Below are 19,772 nucleotides of genomic sequence, written 5' to 3'. Positions count from 1 at the left end.
TCAGACCACACAAAAAAACCGTTAATAAATTTCAAATAACTCCAACGCGTAAATTATTGCCTTGGCCTGTTTTTGCTCCTAATTATATAAGCTAAAACAAACTGATCTTCTTAAGGTTGCTCTTTCTGAATTTATCTTAATTTGCAGCTTTTTCATCATAAAATTTTTTAAAAATTTTTTCTTGTCCAGTCAAGGGTATATCAAATTCTTTCAAAAGATATTAAAAATTACAACTCACATTGCCTACTCGTTGATATTTATAATTATGAAGTCCGAAAATATCAACTTCAGGGTCAATAACTAACCGCTTCTGCTTCGAGCAACGCCGGCAAAGCCACACTTAGATCCTCCTCAGCCTGGTCCGCAATCTCCTTACAAGCCACCTTCTCTTCCTCAATCTTCTCTCGCTTGGCCGAAACAGTCTTAGCATACTCATCCGCCTCTCTCTTCTGACCCACAATCACAACTAAATACTCCTCGCACTCTTTACTGATCTTGGCCACTTTAGCTTTGGCAACTTCCAGTTCCTGGCTCATCACTTGCACTTTTTCAGAGGTGTCGTCGATTTTGAGTAAACCATTGCGAAGCTTGGAGATTTCATTGCCAAGTTCTTGTCGTTTCTCCGCCAGTAGCCTACAAATCAATTGTGGATAAAAGGAAAGAAAGCACAAATTTTGTGAAAAGTTATATAAGAAACGGCTATCAAGAAAAGATTGTCTAAGTACGATTGAGGGGTTTTTGTATACATAAAACAGCAGTCTGATGTGTTAAGTTACAAGCAATCTCATGTTACGACAAATTAAGGTACATTATTAATGGACAGTTAGAGTGTTAAGGGACCATTTTGCTACCGGTTCCGGAAAAAACTCCCACGGAAAACACCACATAATTTTAGGTAGGAAATTAACCCCCGCGGAAATAAACCCCCACTTGACTTTTAACAAGCTGCGCATTTAGCGTGCTTGGCCATGCCTCGCGACCCATTGTCATGCGTCAGCGGCCCGTGGGACTTGATATGAAACTATCACAACCGAACAAATTATCACGGCCAAAACTCAAATTTAAAATGGGGGTTTATTTCCGTGGGGGTTTAATTCCTATCTAAAATCATGTGGGAGTTTCTTTCCGTGGGGTTTTAGTTCCTAGACCCTTTGCTCCTACTGCTCTATTAATGAAAAAAAATCACACAATCTGTAAAATAATCCAGTTTTGCATCTTTAGCAATACTTACAGTTTGTATCCGGTAACCAACTCGAGATAGTTGGTCGGAGTGACGTAGTTATGACGTTTCATTTCCTCTAACATCTTCTTAGACATGTCAGAAACAGATGAGTGCATTGTAGTGAACACCTGTGCCACGTTGCTCTTCATCTAAAATGAGGAAACCATCTTACCAATTCATTATGACGTCATTGAGCTCTTCGATGACAGCAAGCACTGTTACAAAGCGAAGCATAATAAACAATCGACATCATTCATTATGTAGCTATGGTATTTCAAGGTGCTAACGGTTGTAAGTGGAATGGACAACAAACCGAAAGAGGAGCCTAGGCTGGCTATCCTTCAAGCACATTAGCTGCCAAAATTTTGTCAGTCATTTTAAACTATCATTTTTTGAACTATAAAAATCATTTGATTTACTCTGTTCACGAGTGCCTCCACTTTTACTGCCTTCATGCCGGTGCCCAACTCTGGAACCGAATACCGGATTATCCGAGATCACAAGAGAAATGCAAACTCTTCAAAAAACAACTGAAAACTTATTCTTTCTGTGAAGTCCATCAGTTATTCACGCATTTTTGAGATCATGAAAGGCGCTAAAACCTTCTACATCATTATCACTATAATTGGCAGATGTGTTTAAAAGCGGAAGAGTGGCTGGAGACGAAGTATTCCAATGATGTAAATCGCCACAAGAATCTCTCAGTTCTTGATCTCCCCTCGTGAAGAAGATGAATAAAAGCGCTATTACTTCAACAGTTTGGGCAAACTTGTCAGTGTTTCTACGTAGATAATAATCTGCATAAACAGCCTCATAGTTACAAGGGTACGAATTTGTCAGTTGCAGTTGGCTGGGTTTCAATCTAAGTCCTAATGCTACAAGGAAAGGGTACAGTTAGATTGTTTACTTGTAAGCATTTTACCTGTGTCGGATCAGCCTAAAAACTGACAAATTTTAGCAACTTGGTAAAACCTGAAGATACCGCGTGAGGTGAAACTAACGAACTGTGTTCTTTTTGACAAAAACAGTTATTTGCGTGAAAGAAATTGCTATATATGGTGCGTGATCTTGAATAGAACAATATGATACGTGTTTGGCCTGTGAAAAAAAAATTCCATTCATTTTCTTGCCTCTGCGTGAACGAATTAATGAGTGCTTTGTATTGTTTCTGTATTGATTATGGTTTGTATAACAATAAGAGGTAAGGGCTTGCAAAAAAAATGAAATAACCATTTATACGGAGCAAAAAGTACCAAATATAGATATTCATATTCTACCGGGCTAAAAATAAACAATCAAAAAATGAAATCAGTCATCTTTTTAAAACACGCGATGGCAATAACAGTAACAGTGATGGCGGTGCAGCCGCTAAGCATATCAAGTCAATGTTTGGTCAATTTAACACAGAGTACATCTACAAACTGCGAAAGACCTCAAACCACATTGAGGACAGTTGACATAAAACAGTCAAGAATTATATATGTATGTGGATACGCGATGGTTTAACATTCAAGAGATATTTGAAAGCATTGCCGTGTTTTGACATACAATGATGCTAAGTATTACGAAATCTTTAAATCTTTAAAAGCAGTGCAACATGTTACTTGATTTGTGGCTCGTCCCCGCAATTCTTATTTGAGCTCTTTCTGACCTGAGTATTTTCTATGTACAGGTTACGTGAATCTTATGAAGCCACTGGAAAAAATTGGCATTAATTGATACCGCGCAGCCATTCGAGATATAAGCCAGTATTTCAAACTGATTTTAACCGGTTTCGGAAAAAATTCGTGGGGGTTTATTTCTCTGGGGGTTTATTTCCTAGACCCAATTTTAGTCAAGTAACCCTTTGTTTGAAACATGAACTTGCGCGTTTGAAATCTGGCATTGTATAACCTGGCATTTTGAAAATTGCACGTGCGTGTTTCAAGTAACTTCAGCATTTTTATATTATGGCGCCCGCAGATTGACACGGGAATTCACTTGACTATTCAAAAGGCTAGCTCTGTTTGTGCGAAAACATTTGAGTCTCAATAAAATTAGTGAAATAATTTGATTAGAAGTTGACGCCATGAAATGATTTCAAATAATCTCCAATGAGAAAAAGCTGAAACATTGATTGTCAAACGCCGCATCGCACCAATATTGAGTGTTTGTCTGACTTGTGAGACAAAAGAAGAATTGTGAACATACTGTACCTGTCTCAAGCTTGTCTTGTTCTTAAATTACAAACACAACTCAAAACTCAGCATAAATAATAGACAGAGAAAGTGGGATCAAACATAAATAACTAAGATCATTAATTACAAGTGAAAATTAACAGATCTGTTCTTGGCCATAGTTGTATATATGAGTGTATCAAATGCCAAACTGTATGCCATAGCATGCATAAGTGTTCGAGGGGGCAAATGAAAATAGTGTGTTTGTGTATAAGTTTGTGCATATAGAGCATAACTGGGGCGGTGGGAGGGGGTTTTAAACTAAAAAATGAGGCTCGGTAAATGTGCGATCGCACATAAAGTTCCGACCCGCTCATCCACATTTTTGGCATAACTGACTACCAAATGAGGAACAGATAGAAAACCCCCAAAAATTCAAGTATTTTTCAAAAAAAGTTGGCGTATGAACAAAAAGATTGCCTCCAATGCAAACAACTCAGTGGAATAAAACAGGCCGCATTAGATTGATGAAATCTGCCATCATTAGGAAAGCGAGTCAAGACGAACAGCAAAATCAAACAACAACAAAAACAAACATTAATTACATCCAAAATTTTATGTCCATTTAAAAAAAACTTAATAACAAAGTCAAAATAGCTTAAAACTGAAACTAAACAAAATATCTGGTACTTCACTAGAAAAAATATGAGACCAGTCCATAAAAAAGCTCGGTAACAATAAGACAAAAAGAACAGTAAGAGCAAAGTTAAAAAATTCGCTTATATTTTTAAAAACAATTTATTTCAAAGTAAAGAAAAGCATTAGATGTCAAATGAAAACATCCAACATATTTAAGCTTACCTATGCTTCTATAGAAGGGCATTATAACCTGACAGTATTCAATTTTTTATGCGGTTACAAAAAGAACAACAAATAGAGACAACAAACAAAAATTCAATTAAAACTTGTCGAGAAAACGCTCTCGAAGCCGTAAAGCCATATTTTGTACATCAATATATGCTCGATTGCGCCTTCTCCAAAAGCCGATAATGTGATATGTGACTTCTCATTAATGACAATAGGTAACAAGTAGACAAATAAGAAAAGAAGGGCAAAATTAAATAATAATTTTGTATTTTTCGAAAAAAAATTATTATCAAAGTCAGGAAAGCCGTTAGGTAGAAAATGAACCAAATAAATATTTTCGTCTATTCGTCTAAAGAAAACCTTTGAGACCTCTAACTATTCAAAATATGTCTTACGTCTAATGAAGGTCAAAAATCAAAAAATCAAACCAAAATGAAAAATTAATTTACTTCTCCTTAAAAAAAACCGTGTCGAAGCCAGTAAAGTCATCGCAAAATCTTAAAAAAGCAATTGATTTTGTAGATTTGCGCCCTACCTTGACACCAATAAAGCCATATATTAACTGTAATTATTGGGACTAAGTAACAAATAGAAAATAAAGGAACAAAAACTCGAAGTTAGGAAGTGTTATTTTATTTCTGAAAACAGCTATTTTCAAAGTCAAGAAAGCCAACAGCTATCTACTAAGATCATATTATCGGCTCATCTATTCCTCCATAAAAATCCAATGAGAACTGCATTATCCAGCAAAATTACATACGACTAAAAAGACAATGTAAAAACGACAGTTATAGACAAAAGTAAAAAAAAATCAATTAAATTCTTCGAGAAAGTGGTGTCAAATTCGTTAAAACCACAAAAAATACCTTTAAAGATTTTGGTACGTTTAATTGTGCCTTATTTTGAACACCAGCAATGTGATATGTGAACTGTCAATAATGTGACAATATGAGAAAAAGAGCGTGAAAAAAGGGGCAAATGCCTAAAAATAAAAAAAAATAGTGAAATCTAGTTGTATCAACGCCAGATCGCCATAACTTAAACTTAAACATAAAACCGCAAAAAAGAAGAAAACTTGTTAACTCAGTAGGAAGAAGAAGCATTCATATTTTGCTGACACTAAGCAAAAAGTTGACCAAATTAAGAAAACCATAGTGGCAAAGTTCAAATAGCCAATTTTTTTTTAAAAATCCAATATTTTCAAAAGTCAAAACGACCATAAGCGAGTAAATTTTGAGTAAAAAAGTAAACATTTTCGAGTAGAAAAACTAGACACATTGATATGAAGCTGTTTAGGAAGCCAATTGGACCTATCACAAGTGAACTTTGATTTGAATTGTTCTGTTAATTAATTAATATTTAAAAAATCAACTTTTATTTAAAAAAGACCGACTGCCGACTGATTACAATCCGCTTTTTTTGGATTGTAAGAGTCTAAGGTTGGTCCAAAACTAGCTTTCCAAAGGCTGTCCGTCCGTTAGAAAAACCTAATTTTTTCAAACATTACAGATAGATAACTTGCTAGTTAAAAATCAAGAATAAACGCTGTGTTTTTGATAAACATCGAGTAAAGTTAGCAAAACACAAAAAATAAAAACTACAGAGCACTCACTCTCAATACAAGTGGTGGTCCGACTAGCCCCCTTCAGAGTTTACAAAGATTGTTAGTGGTTTCTGGGTGTGTACTACCGGTGAATTCAATCAAAGTGAACTAAAGAACTAAATCAAAAGTCAACAATAACTGTTTGTCTTTGAAAATAAAATCTAAAACACTATTCAAAGCAATTTTATCATATTTTAGCGAAATTTATCAAAGTCTAGGAAAGAATTCCGGAAAATGTGCATAAAAACAACGCAAATCGGTCTAGTGTTCACAAAAACTTAAATATCGATAACTCGCTCAAGAACAAAAAATTCCCACAAATCTTTTTAATTGCACATTATACGCTGGACGGGCTTTTCAATGATACCACACACAACTCTCTACAATTAATATATCGATCGATCAAAATCGTCTGATTAAAAAAACCCATTTGGGCATATAGTTCCTGCCCCCGTCAAGAGGGGTCGGGAAAAATAACCACTGCAGTTTTGATAGAGTTAAATTCAAACAAAAATAGTTTGAAATGAAATGCTGAACAAAGCCGGCAGGTTGCCCGAAAATAGCAGCCGTTGACCTCACTGACCGCCATTGGGATTGAATCTGTTAGAAAAAACAAGAAAAAATAAAGAAAAATATCTTTTCTAAGTGTTAAAAAGTATTCTAAATTCCTCTCCAATTTCATTAGATTAGATAAATAAAGTGAATTCTCTTTTAAATTGGAGAACAAAATGCTTCAAACTAAAGCCTGTTAGCAGTATAAAAGTTTCAAAAAGTGCTCTAATTTTGTCCGCAGTTTCATTCGATTCAAAAAAATTTGGCAAGTTCAGCTGGTATATTGGAGAACAATAAGCTTTAGAGTATTACCGATTAGCAGTATACTTCAACAAAAATTGATAACATAATGCAAATAGTCTTTTCAAACATGAATTTTTAGTGCCCGGGCTTAATAGGTTTATCCTGTTTATTTGATTTCTTGTTTTCGCCTTTTGAACTTGAATGTATTTGAGTAAAATTGCTGAATCAATTTTAATTTCCAGTCAGTTGATACAGAGAGTGTGATAAGTTAGAAAACAAACGTAAGAAAAGATGACATAAGCATAACGAAAAAAAGGTAGACCCAATTAATATCATAGCAGGACAAGTCCTGAACTGCAATTCAAAGAATATATTTAGCTTTGACCTGTCAACAAAATTAGCCGTATTAGCCAATGGGAACAATTTTAAACCATTGACTTAAGCAATTTTACCGCAAGAACAAAAAAACAAGCAAGACTATTAAATAAGATCTATTTTTTAAAGACGTGGTCAAAATCAAAAAACAACTTCTAAGAACTCGTGCAACTAAATAAATTTCCTCGGCTCTCATTATCGACCAAAAATCTTGCAGCGTATAAGTCAAAAACGCAATATCTATGAATTGAAAAGACCTTAAACAAAAAAAGATTTTTTAGAAACCAATGAAAACCGCCAATAATGAGACAAAGATATAAAGTTAACAACAAAAACCCAGAAAACTCGAAAAATCTGTAATATTTCTTGAAAACATTTTATATCAAAGAGATAGAAGGCATCAACCTCGAGCAGAAACGATTTAATCAACTAATATAACCCCAATTAGCAACCTATGAGGCTTGTTATTAATGAGAATAAACGATAAGACAACAAATTACCAAAGTACAACAAAAACTCACAATTTTTGAGAAAAATTATGGTCAAAGTCATGAAAATAAGTAAACTATTAACTCCGACCATCAATTAGGTTCTTCTGCGCCTCATTATTGAAAGAGACCTGTCACTGATGATACTAAGACAGAGGACAACAGAAATAACTTTTGAAAGTGGACAAAATCAAATATTCTTTAATGTTTTTCACAAAAAATTTCGGCTGCATCTTAATGAACTCTAGCAAATTCAAAAAGGCGCAATTAAAACACATATGTATGATGATAAAAGCACTCAAGGAGAAGGAACTCTGAAAATAGAAGTCAGGTTGACGCAAGGGGAAAAAATTCCTCTCAAAAACCGAAAATTTGTTCAAACACCAATTTCTGACTCCACTTAAAAGGTAGTTTGAAAAAAAAAACACGCCATGAACCGACTCTAATTTTCACTATCTTTAGTACATCAGCGTAACTAAAATCACCAGAATATTTGAATTTTCACTGACGTGAAAGAGCCAAGAAAAGCGTGAACAGATCTTTATAAAAAAAATGCATAACGATACAATACAAATCCTTTGGATTTTTAAAAAAAGAAGAGAGCCTAAATGATAGCCGTTGAGAAGTAGACGACGGCTATTAAAATAGCCCAAACAAGGAGGCTCGTTAAGGTGCGTTAGCACTTGATGTTCCGACCAGAGCTCATTTACATTTTTGACTTGATTGTCAACCAAATGAAGAGATAACAAAAATGGATGTTTGAGTTTATAAAATCGTTATAAAACCTAATTACTCGCTGAATTACACAATGCTTCGCCAACTCATTATAGCACAAACTAGGTCTAAGATCTGCCATTAAAGAGGCTACGAGAAAAACACAACAAAATAAGCAAAAACAAAAATATCACGGCAAAAACTCAATATTAATTTTGAAGGCACCTAGTAACAACGTCAAAATGCAGTCAAATAAAACCTTAACTACACAAATTCACTTTTTCTTAACTATACAGCAGATGGAAACTTTCCTGAATGAGACTAGGTAATAAGTCGACATAGAGAACGGATAATGAGGCGAAATTGAAAAATTAATCAGCATTTTTTAAATCAAGAATTTTCAAAACTCTTAAAGATCATTAGCTTTTAAAACAATGCTCGATGAAACTACTAAAAAGTTATAACGAATGCAAGAGGCCATGTTTTGGTTTAGACTCAGCAATAGAAATGGACTAAAGATGCAGAAAAAAAAACTTACAAACAATTTGTGAAAACAAAAATTATTGATACCATTAAAATCATTAACTATTATCTGAATATTGTATTTTAAATTCAATTGTCATTTATAATAAATCGGCTAAACGATTTATACTGAGAGATTAAAAAAGTTCACTTGGGCCAGATTGGGATCTGTTATTACGCGACTGTGCTGAAAGAAGAGAAAAAGAAACACAAAAATTGACCACTCAAAAAACGTTCATGAAAACGCATTTTGTCCCACAAACAAAACATCAGTGACGACATAATATAAACAGCTATGTTATTGTTTGAAATCCACGAAATTGGATGGGACCTCTCATTGATGAAAATAAGTTACAAGTTGACGAAAAGAACAACAAAAACTAAAAAACTTTGAAATTGTATAAAATCAAAAACTTTATATCTATTCGCTCTAAACTAACTGCTACGGGTTGCATCGTTCATTCAATCCTCAATTACAAGCTTATGAGACCAATTCTGAAGAACCATTTCTGCTACGTAAAGAACAAAAACGCAAAAATAACAAATTCTAGAAAATAATTGAGCGAGAAGTGTCGAAGGCATTAAAAAAATGAACTTTACAGCGAAACTTTTCTATTTTCAATTAATCTTTTAACAGCAATAGGATTCTTCTTTTTTAACAATATGACTTCAAAAAAAATCAACATCATACATTAGAGCCACCAAAATTTTGAGGAAACTCGTAGTATCAACGCCATTAAATTCAATAGCTTTCAACGGAAGCCAGTAAATGCGCTTAATTATACCTCGATGGGACGACAAGGCTGTTTTTCGTTCATAGGTTAGCAGTAAGACATTACAACAAGTCATTGACTATGAAAACAACAACAATTAGAGGCAAAAACCAAAAATTCAGTAGAAAAGTGCGAGAAAGTGTCGAAGCAATTTAAACCATAAGCTCTTCTCTAAAAGTTTTTTCTATGATACTTTGCACGCCTTCCCTAAGACAAAGGGAACAATCAGTATTAGGATAATGTGATTTGAAAATGAAACAAAAATACGAAAAAAATATCCAAAACTTAAAAAAAAAATATGAAAACTGGCATTGAAGTCGTAAAACTAAAAGGTAGAAGATGAAACCGCTAACCGAGATATATTTTGGTCACAGTAGAAAAATATGGGCCCACCAATCACCAATACTGGGACTGGCTAAAAATTTACGAAAAAAGTTTAAGATTGGTTGATGTTCAAAAAAAATTTAAAAACTTTTTAAAGTCTTAACAGCCGTTAAATTCAAAAGATTTCAACAGCAGTCAATAAATACGCTCTGATATGCCCTGATGCGAGGAAAATAATGTTTATTATGCATAGTCAATCAATAAGACATTCCAATAAGTCTTATGGATATGAAAGCAATGACAAAAACAGGCAAAAACCAAAAACTAAGTAGAAAAGTGAAAGAAGAAAGTGTCGAAGCCATTGAAACCAGTAGCATTTCTCTTAAAACTTAAACTATAATCACTTAAACTTCTTCGCTAAACCAATGGCAATTATCAATATCAGGATAAGGCTATAAGATATCAAAAGGAACCAGTAATACGAAAATATCCAAAAATTAAAAAAAAAATTTTGAAATCTTGTTGCATTGAAATCATATAACCAAAAATTAGAAGATAAAACCGCTAATCAGATTAATTGTGGTTGTTATAGGATGGACGAGTGTCCTGTCATCGCTGACACTGACATACAGTTCACAAAAATATGCTTATGATTGGTTAAAATAAAAAAAATTCGGAAATCTATTTTTAAAGTTTTAGCAGTCATTAGCTGTCCACTCAAAGCACTAGATAGGTTAAGTAATGCTCAGTACGGAGTATATTGCACTTTTAGTCAATGAGTATATCCCATAGGACTCCAAACAATTATTAAAACCTCAAAAAGAAAATCAAAATTTCAATTAAAATTACGAAGTCAGAGTCGAAGCCAAAAAAATATAAGCAATTCCTTGAAAACGAATTTTTGGTTCATTGGGCTTCATTTGACTGTAAAAGAGGTTTGTCATAAACGGAACTTCAATATCAAAAGTGACTAATCTCTAGGTGCCCTAAAAACAAAAAATGAAATGTTCTCTAAAAAAAGCTCTCAAATAGAATTCGAGTTTTTTTTTATATTGAACTTCCCTAAGAGACCAGAACTGGTCTTTTTAACATCTTTGTTCTCCTAGGAAGACAAAATCGATTCATTTTGTGGCGTGAAATGTAATTTTGAAATACTATTTTTATAGAAAATATCTTAAATTGAAGAAAAATTACACTAAAAGTGAACAAAATCATGCCAAATATCCCGTGCTCACATAAAACTTCAATCCTCGATAACTCCTCGAAAAAAACGAAATTCAGAAAAAGCTTTTTAATTTTGAAGTCTACGCTGGACGAGCTTTTTAATCATACCATTCACAATTCTCTACGATGACTATATCGATCGGCCCAAAATTGTCTGAACAAAAAAGCCAATTTGAGTATATAGTTCCTCCCCCCACCAGTGGGATCGGAACAATTAACCTGGTCGAAATACAATTAGAGCTTTCGGACGGCCATTAGGTACGCGGAAGCTGAATTTTGATATTAAACGGGGCAATACCAGCCAAACAACATAAATTTTTTCGTCCACAAATTTACAAAATTGAGGTTCGCTATGGCTTTACTTTTCGGGTAATTGTATTACTCTGGTTTAATTTTCAATTAGAAACATTATTTGAGGCTCCGGTTGAATCCACTTGGGTAGTTAGATAGAAAAAAAGAATTTCCCTAAAACTATAACATAAATTTTTAGTTTGTCGCTAATTTCACAAGGGAAAGCACGTGCCAATGGAACACATGCTTCTTCCACTAAAATGGGACGCGTTTTTAATTGACCTTTAGCATTTTGATTGATAAATATGATTTTCGAACATGAAAAAAGTGATACATAATCTGTCGCTGTTTGTTGCTTCAGACTTTCATTGAAGATCTTCAGAATCTGTTTCTTCAATGCACTTGTTTATTTATGCCGGTTTCAGACTACATTTAAGGGGTACTTAAAGTTTCTAGGCAAGGAAAGAAATATGAAAAGTATTGAACATTTCAAACCCCAATTTGCTTTCGTGTTAAAAAAGACAAATCTTCAAGGATCAATTCTTTTTTCTTCTGCTTTTTGATGATGCTTTTTGTATATGTCTCCGCATGAGATATGAATTGCCTCGACAAAAAAGTGAGACTGGCATAAAATTCCTAGCCGTACAAAATCGGTGGGTTGAAAAAATAATGTTATGGTTGCAACAGAAATTAATAAAGAGCTGAAACAATTCCTACAGTCTCCCTATTCATATTCCAGCGGCGATAAATTATATCTGGTAATTCGCTTTTAAAAAAACATTTTGTCAAGACCACCATCACTCGCAAACACAAATCAAGCCACACTAGAGATACCTGCTGGCTCGCCATCATTGCACTCAAGTTGAGAGTGCTATCCCGCTTTAGCATTTGTTTCTATGCGTAAAAACGAAGAGTAGTAACTACAGAGGGAAATTCACAAATAATACGAAAACACAAAAAGTGTGGATTTAAAAATAACAATTATTTCGATGAAAGTTTTTTCATGTTAGCACTTGAATTTCAAGTGTTAAATGCAAACGGCAGATCATTATGCAGCATTTTAGAAAAATATCTGTAAATGTTCATATCCCCTCAAACTAATTACTTCTATGTCACCAAGAAGGATGTATCATATTTGTAAAAATAATAATTTGATTTTTTTCAAATTAACAAGGAAAGGTTTGGACCACAATTTTGAGTGCCCAAAAAAGGAGCACCAAGTTGAGAAAGAGGGAATACCTCGTCAACTTCTCCCAAGTCTACTCCCTCGAGGTACTTCTCGGCAACTTCCAACAGAGCATCCCGAGGCCACTCTGAGAACCAGTCTATGGTTGTACAGTTCACAAGAGCAGGGTACATCCTAATGCGATTCCTAAAACAGACAAAACACTTCGTACTTTTGCTTTCTTTCCATATTAAAGGTGCTTTTCCAATCTCAGCTCATCGAAGAGCTTGCCATCAACTTCTGAGCTGGTTGTGATCCTTATATTTATTCATCTGGTCATTATGACAGGAAAATAAACGGTGCCATGAAGTGCAAGAGCAGAACTGTGGTTTAACAAACATCAGGGCTTAACAAAAATCACCCAATTGTTATGATAACTTTTCTTTTACCCCAGCTCATAAAACGTTCCGATCAAGTTCCCAAAAACTGCTTCTGGTGGACAACCACTTTTGCTGAAAAAAGCAACACTTCATAATAGTAACCGATTCTCTATCAGTATTGCATCGTACTAATAACACGGAAAGAAGCAAAAACTGATGTCTACCTATAGTTTGTTGTCAACTTATTGGGTAATCTTTAAGTTTTCCACATATTGTATCTAAACAGATATATTAGTCTAGTTTGAAGTTGACTCATTAACCAATTTGCGGTTAATAAAGGAGAAATAACAATAAGCGGCAAAACAACGATGGCGCGATAATCAGAATTCAAATCGATGTGAATACAGTTGAACTGACCTGAATGGTTCTCCAACGGGACTCATAGCTAGAACCACGTGCAGGTTGGCCCTCACTCTCTCTATGAAGAAGGAGTAAATACTCTCTGGGGTGTCCTGGACACCCTCCTTCACCGCTATGTCAGCCAGTGCTGTCCTCACCTATCATCATAATCAAATAAACCCAATTGGCTGTTCGCAATGCTGGAGAAAAATTTTAATTTACTTTAAGATAATTTCTGAAGTTTCAAGATTCTCTCACCAATATTGGAACCATCTTCTCATAAAATTTAAAACACATACCTCTTCGAACTCATCTGGTTTCATGAGGTTGGGCACCTCTCCTGAACTGAGAATGTTGTTGATGTCTTCCAGGAATGACTCCTCTTTGATCTGTGTGTCCACAAATAGGAAGCACGTTGGCTTGTTGTCCACGCCTGCTTGACGGTACAATCGTTTCAAATCTAAAGATGAAAACCAAAATTAATATTGATTAATTTTAATCAACAAAGATTTTCCAAACTTATGATTAGAGCCAAAATGAAAAATATAGGGGAAAAAATCAATTTAACACTAATCATACCAGAAAAGCGAGACTAAACAAAAACTGATTTGTTTTAAATTGTTCAATTGTTTTAAATCATAGAAAATACATGAAACGGTGCATAACTGTGGCGAAAATTTGACTGACTCTTCGGTATGGATGGGATTTTGCCCGTGGAACTGCTAGAAAAACTGATAAAAATCTTATCATTTTCCTTCTCGTTGCTGCCCCTCCACTTGCCCGTAATGCAACCCCAATAATGGATTCCATTAAGTAGTTTTTGCAATACTATCTGATATACTTAACGCAACGTCACAAGGAAAATGATACGATTTTTATCAGTTTTTCTAGCAGTTACATTAAACAGTATATCATAATGCAAAAATACCGCACGTTAGCTTGGGGGTTGCAAACAAGATGTACCTCATTAGTTGCAAGCACCAACGGAAAAAGCATGCATCTTTAAATTAATAGCGCATGCGTGTTACACGTCTAACAGTACAATAAACAAGGCGACTCGGTAATGTGCGATCGCACATAAGGTTCCGACCCCGCTCATCCACAATTTTGGCTTGATTGTCTACCAAATGAGGAACATAGAAAAACCCAAAAATTCAAGTATTTTAAAAAAAAATTGGTGTATGAACGAACATAAAGTCCCCAAAGCAAATAACTGTGGTGGAGTAAAAATGGCGCATTAGATTGATGAGATGTGCAAATATTAAAAAAGCGAGTCAAGACGAACAGCAAAATCAAACAACAGCAACAACAAAAATTAATTACATCAAAAACTTCAGGTCCGTTTTAAAAAACAAAACTTAATAACAAAGTCAAAATACCGTCAGATAAAACTGATATCAAACAAAATAACTTGTAATTCAACAGAAAAGATAAGGGAGTAGTCAATAAAAGGGCTTGGGAACAATTAGACAAAAAAGAACAAAAACAGTAAAAAAAATTCGCTTATTTTTTTAAACAATTAATTTTGAAATAATGAAAACCATTAGAACTCAAATAAAATATCCCATAGATGAACGATTACCAATGCTTCCATAGAAGGAATTAAGAGCTGCCGGCATTCAATTTTTTACGCGGTTACAAAAAGAACATATAGACAACAAACAAAAAATCAAATAAAACTTGGCAGAAAACGCTTTCGAAACCGTGAAGCCATACTATGGCCATCAAAATGTGTTCAATTGCACTTTTTGCAACCACCGACAATGTATTATGTGATTTCTCATTAATGAAGCAAGGTAACAAGTAGACAAAAATGGAGAACAAAATGCAAAAATAAGTAACAACTTAATTTTTTTCGAAAAAAAAATATTTCCAAAGACACGAACGCCATTAATTACAGAATAAAAAAATTAATTAGGTTCGTATATTCTTCCAAAAGAAGCCCATGAGAATTGCAATTATCCAGAATATGTCTTATGTCTACAAAAAGAACGTCAAACATGACAAAAATCAAAAATTAAATTACTTTTTTTTTCAAGTCGAAGCCAGTAAAGTAAATGAATTCTTCAAAAACATTAGACTGTGTGACACTAATCCCCTTTTGAAACCTTCCTTTGACAACAATAATGTCATAATTGGACTGGAATTAACGAGACTAGATTAGAATTAGATAAAAAATTGAAATCTAGTTGTATCAAAGCCAGTAGCCATAACTTAAGTCGTAAAACCGCAATAAAGATTGAATTTGACTACAATAGAAAGAAGAAGCATTCTTTCATTGCGGACAATAAGCTACAAATTGACCAAAGAAAGAGAAAAATAGAGGCAAAAAGTCAATAAGTCATTATTTATTTGAAAATCAAATACTTTTAAAAGTCAAAACGACCATAAGCTTTCAAGTAATCAACTAGATACAATAGTTTGGAGCTAATTAGGAACCCAATTGGAACTATCATTAGTGAGCTTCTTTGAAATATTCTGTTATTTAACTGTTGCCCTGTTGTCGAAGAAATCGAACTTTTTTATATAAAAAAGACTGTTTACAATCCGAATTATTTTTGGATTATACCAGTCCAAGATTGGTCCAAAACTAGCCCTGCTAATGCTGTTTGTTCTTTAAGAACACTTAATTATTCGAATGTTATAGACATTGATTTTTTGTTAGTTAAAAAAAATCAAAAATAGATCCTGCGTTTTTGATAATCAACGAATAAATTTAGCAAAAAACGTTTAAAAAAGTTTTAATTACAGAGCACTCTCAACGGAATTTGATGTAAAAAAGCCGCCTTTTGAGTCTACAAAAATTGTGTTAGGTGTGTTTGGGTCTGTACTTCCTGTAAATTTAATCAAAATGGACTAAAGAAACCTATTTCGTGCTGTTTTTGAAGAAAAAGTATTAATTTTTAGCCAGAATTTTTGACAAAAAAATAATAAAAATAGCCTACAATATTCTTTTGATTTTTTTGTATTTACAAATAAAAATCAACAACACTTTCAAAAAAATAAACAAATATTAGCAAAATTGGCGAAGTTTTATTCAAAAATTCCGGAAAAACTGAATAAAACCTCGCCGGAATCCACACTATTTTCTCAAAATCTAAACCTCGATAACTCCCGGTAAAAAACGAAAATTCAAAAAAATCTTTTTAATTCTATATTCTACGCTGGACAAGCTTTCTAATGATACCAGTCTCAACTCTCTACCATTAATATATCGATCGGCCAAAATTGACTGAACAAAAAAACCGTTTGAGTATATAGTTCCTTCCCCCTCAAGAGGGGTCGGAACAAATATAAGTTGTCCCATACATTGAATTGCATTATTAAATTTCTAACGCAAGTGCTATTTTTGCAATACTATCTGCTATACTTAACGCAAGTGCAATACTAGCTGCTATATTCCAACGCATAATTTAGAATTGAAGGTTATGGCGGGGCCCAGCTCAGACTGAGGTGCGCAACCCAAGCAAGCCCTGATCAGACGGATTTGGGTGTCGAACGGTTGTAAAACGGAACCCAATGACATAGTCCGGAAGCTGATGCCACGTTCAGTCTGGATAGTACGCAAAGACCTCCTCCAGTACCGTTACCTTTCGATGAGAATCCCTTGCGGAGTGTAGATGGTTTGAGCAGTGCCAAAACTTAGGGATCTATACTTAAAAAAAAACAAAACCAACCCAAAACTGCAATTCTTGCGAAACCAACCCGACAACCCTATACACAAAAAGGAAAGTTGACTACTACAAACTTTTGGCAATTTCAAACTAACAAACTGCTTGTTTTAAACAACTTCATGTTACTCAGCAGAGATCACTTCCAAAATCCGGCATCTTCCAAACATCTCGAAACGCTATGCGGTTCTCGATAGAGACCGGAAGTCCTCAGTGACTTCAAGCAAATAAGTCACGTAACATACTTAAAACACAACTTGGAAAGTTTTAAACGCCGGAAGTTCAAGAAACTCAACTTCTGGCTATGCATAGAGGAATTTCTGGCTTGTAGACCTAATAAATAGCATGAACAAGCTTCACCTAATAAATCAACCATTGAGGCAATTCATTAGGATCAGTCCATAGCCACGTCTCACATGGTCCCATGATGTAATGGTTAGCACCTCTGACACTGAATCCATGATGTGATGGTTAGCAGCTTGGACTCCGAATCCATATCGATGTCCTCCAAAAGATTTTTAACGGCAAAATTTGAACCAGTCTTACAAAAAATGATCGACCAAAAAATTGCATTAAAAACACCACCGGTGCCCAAACAATTGCTTAAAACGAATAACTGAAAATAATTGCACAAAAAAGCCAGTCCACAAAAAAATCATAGTGTTAAAAACCCATTGAAGAGAAAACTTTTGAGGGACATTACTCAATTTGACGATAGTTGACGAGCGAAAAGACGACACTTAAAGTTATGTAAAGTTTTCCGTTGTTGAGTTGAAGGGAAGTGTGTGTGTCACAGAAAGTACTGGTTATTGATGAAAAACCGGATGGAACAAAGAGAGGAGCGTCTCTTTTACTTAAAAGAATACCTTATACCAATGGTTGCAGAAGCTTCAAAATTTGAGTCTTTTACTCTGGTCAACACCGGCGCGCAAACCAAGTGGGTCTAGAAAACCAATGCGTGATGCAAGAAAATAATTTGAATTTGTAACTTGTAAGGCTGTAGAATCAGCCAAAAAACCTACTAACCAAAAAAAATCAATGAAAATATATGAAAAGCGCCCAGCTCATTTTTTTCATAACAAAACTAAATGTTATATTTTCAACAAAAAAAAACAAAACAAAACCTACGCAACAAGAATCACGTAGGGGTTAATTATGTTTATGTAGAATTTCATAGTGAATTCGAAAGAGTCTAATAAGCGTGCTGAAAACGTTAAAAAGTTCTGAGAGTCAAATGCCAGAACTTCCTATATACCTAAACAAAAGTTTACTACTTTAAACTTTCGGCATTTTCCAACCAGCAAGTTGCCTGTTTTAAACAAGTTAAGTTACTCAGCAGAAGTCAGTTCCAAAATCTGCCAGATCAGCTCCAACCGCTATGCGGTTCTCGATAGCGAAAAGAAGTTCTCATTGACTTCAAGCACGTAAGTCGCATAACCTATACGTAAAACACAACTTAAAGTTTGAAACAACGAAAGTTCATTAAAGTAAATTTCTGGCTATCTATATAGAAAATTCTGTCTTGCAGACTTTCAGCAACGTAAAATTGCATATTCGTTCTTCAACTAAAAAATCAACGAATGAAGCAATTAAATTCAAACAGTCCTTCAACAGCACTCTCATGGTCACATGGTGTAATGGTTAGCAACATGGACTCTGTAGTCGAGGATACGAGTCCAATTCTCGATGGCACCCAATTTTCCTCATACATACATGTTGAATATGTTCAAAAATTTTCATTACGACTGATCTTGTTATGCAAGTCTGGTAAGGGAAGAGTATCTGGTTCATCTACAGGACTAGAACAGCTAAAATAGAGCCGCACATCATTTTGATGCCCTCGCACTTAACCAAACAATTTTGAAACGGCAAAACTTAAACCAGTCTTATAAAAAATGATCAACCAAAAAACTGCATTTGAAACCCCCACCGGGGCCTAGATAATTGCTTAAAACTAATAATTGAAAATAATTGCACATAACATTCAGTCCACAAAAAATTCATATTTTTAAAAACCACTGAGGAGACAACATTCCTTTTAGTCTGGACAACCCTGGCGCGCAACCCAAGTGGGTCTAGAAAACCAATGCGTGACGAGAAAACTATTCGCATTTGTGTTTTGTAAGGCTGTAGAATCAGCCAAATAACCTACTAACCAAAAAATAATCAATCAATATATGAAAAGCTCCCAGCTCAATTTATTCATAACAAAACTAAATGTTATATTTTTTCGAGAAAAAAAAACAAAACAAAACCTACGCAACAAGAATCACGTAGGGGTTAATTATGTTTATGTAGAATTTCTTAGTGACTTCTAAAGAGTCAAATAAGCATGCTTAAAACGTTAAAAAGTTCTAAGAGTCAAATGCCAGAAATTCCTATATACCTAAACAAAAGTTTACTACTTTAAACTTTCGGCATTTTCAAACAAAGAATCTGCCTGTTTTACACAAGTTGCGTTTATCAGCAGAAGTGAATTCTAAAATCTGACTAAACATCTCGAGCCGCATTGAACTCTGATAACCTAATGCATTATGACTGAAAAACCGGGCTTTATATGTTTATCCCGTTTCCTTTGGTTTTGCTCATGTGACTTTGACTGTATTCATTATATTGCGTAAGTCGATGCACAAAGAATTTAAAATCAATTCAGTTGAAAAAGCGAGTAAGGTAAGTAAGAAGTGAAGCGTGAAAATCGTGACCTATTTAAAACGAAAAACGTGATCGAATTTAAATGAAATAATAGCCGCTGAGAGGCTGACGGCGGCTACTAATCAACCAATGAGGCAATTAATTTCGAACA

At 34.4% G+C, this 19,772-nt stretch overlaps 2 protein-coding genes across 5 annotated transcripts in view; both read right to left on the bottom strand.

Moving 5' to 3' along the window:
• Positions 1-19,772, bottom strand: part of LOC142342901 (dynein axonemal heavy chain 2-like) — a 270,510-nt gene that overhangs the window by 148,947 nt on the left and 101,791 nt on the right. The window contains exons 30-37 of the mRNA XM_075394558.1: positions 13,598-13,758; positions 13,317-13,456; positions 12,594-12,726; positions 12,189-12,248; positions 3,418-3,438; positions 2,145-2,159; positions 1,232-1,371; positions 306-633 (exon numbers count right to left, since the gene is read on the bottom strand). Coding sequence (XP_075250673.1) covers positions 306-633; positions 1,232-1,371; positions 2,145-2,159; positions 3,418-3,438; positions 12,189-12,248; positions 12,594-12,726; positions 13,317-13,456; positions 13,598-13,758 — 998 coding nt within the window. The remainder of the gene's footprint in view (positions 1-305; positions 634-1,231; positions 1,372-2,144; positions 2,160-3,417; positions 3,439-12,188; positions 12,249-12,593; positions 12,727-13,316; positions 13,457-13,597; positions 13,759-19,772) is intronic.
• Positions 1-19,772, bottom strand: part of LOC142342898 (arrestin red cell-like) — a 553,550-nt gene that overhangs the window by 491,830 nt on the left and 41,948 nt on the right. The window lies entirely within an intron of this gene.

Source organism: Convolutriloba macropyga, chromosome 7 (genome assembly GCF_964194025.1).
Source record: "Convolutriloba macropyga chromosome 7, txConMacr16.3, whole genome shotgun sequence".
Lineage (NCBI taxonomy): Eukaryota > Metazoa > Xenacoelomorpha > Acoela > Convolutidae > Convolutriloba > Convolutriloba macropyga.
This window is presented reverse-complemented; position numbering and strand designations above follow the sequence as displayed.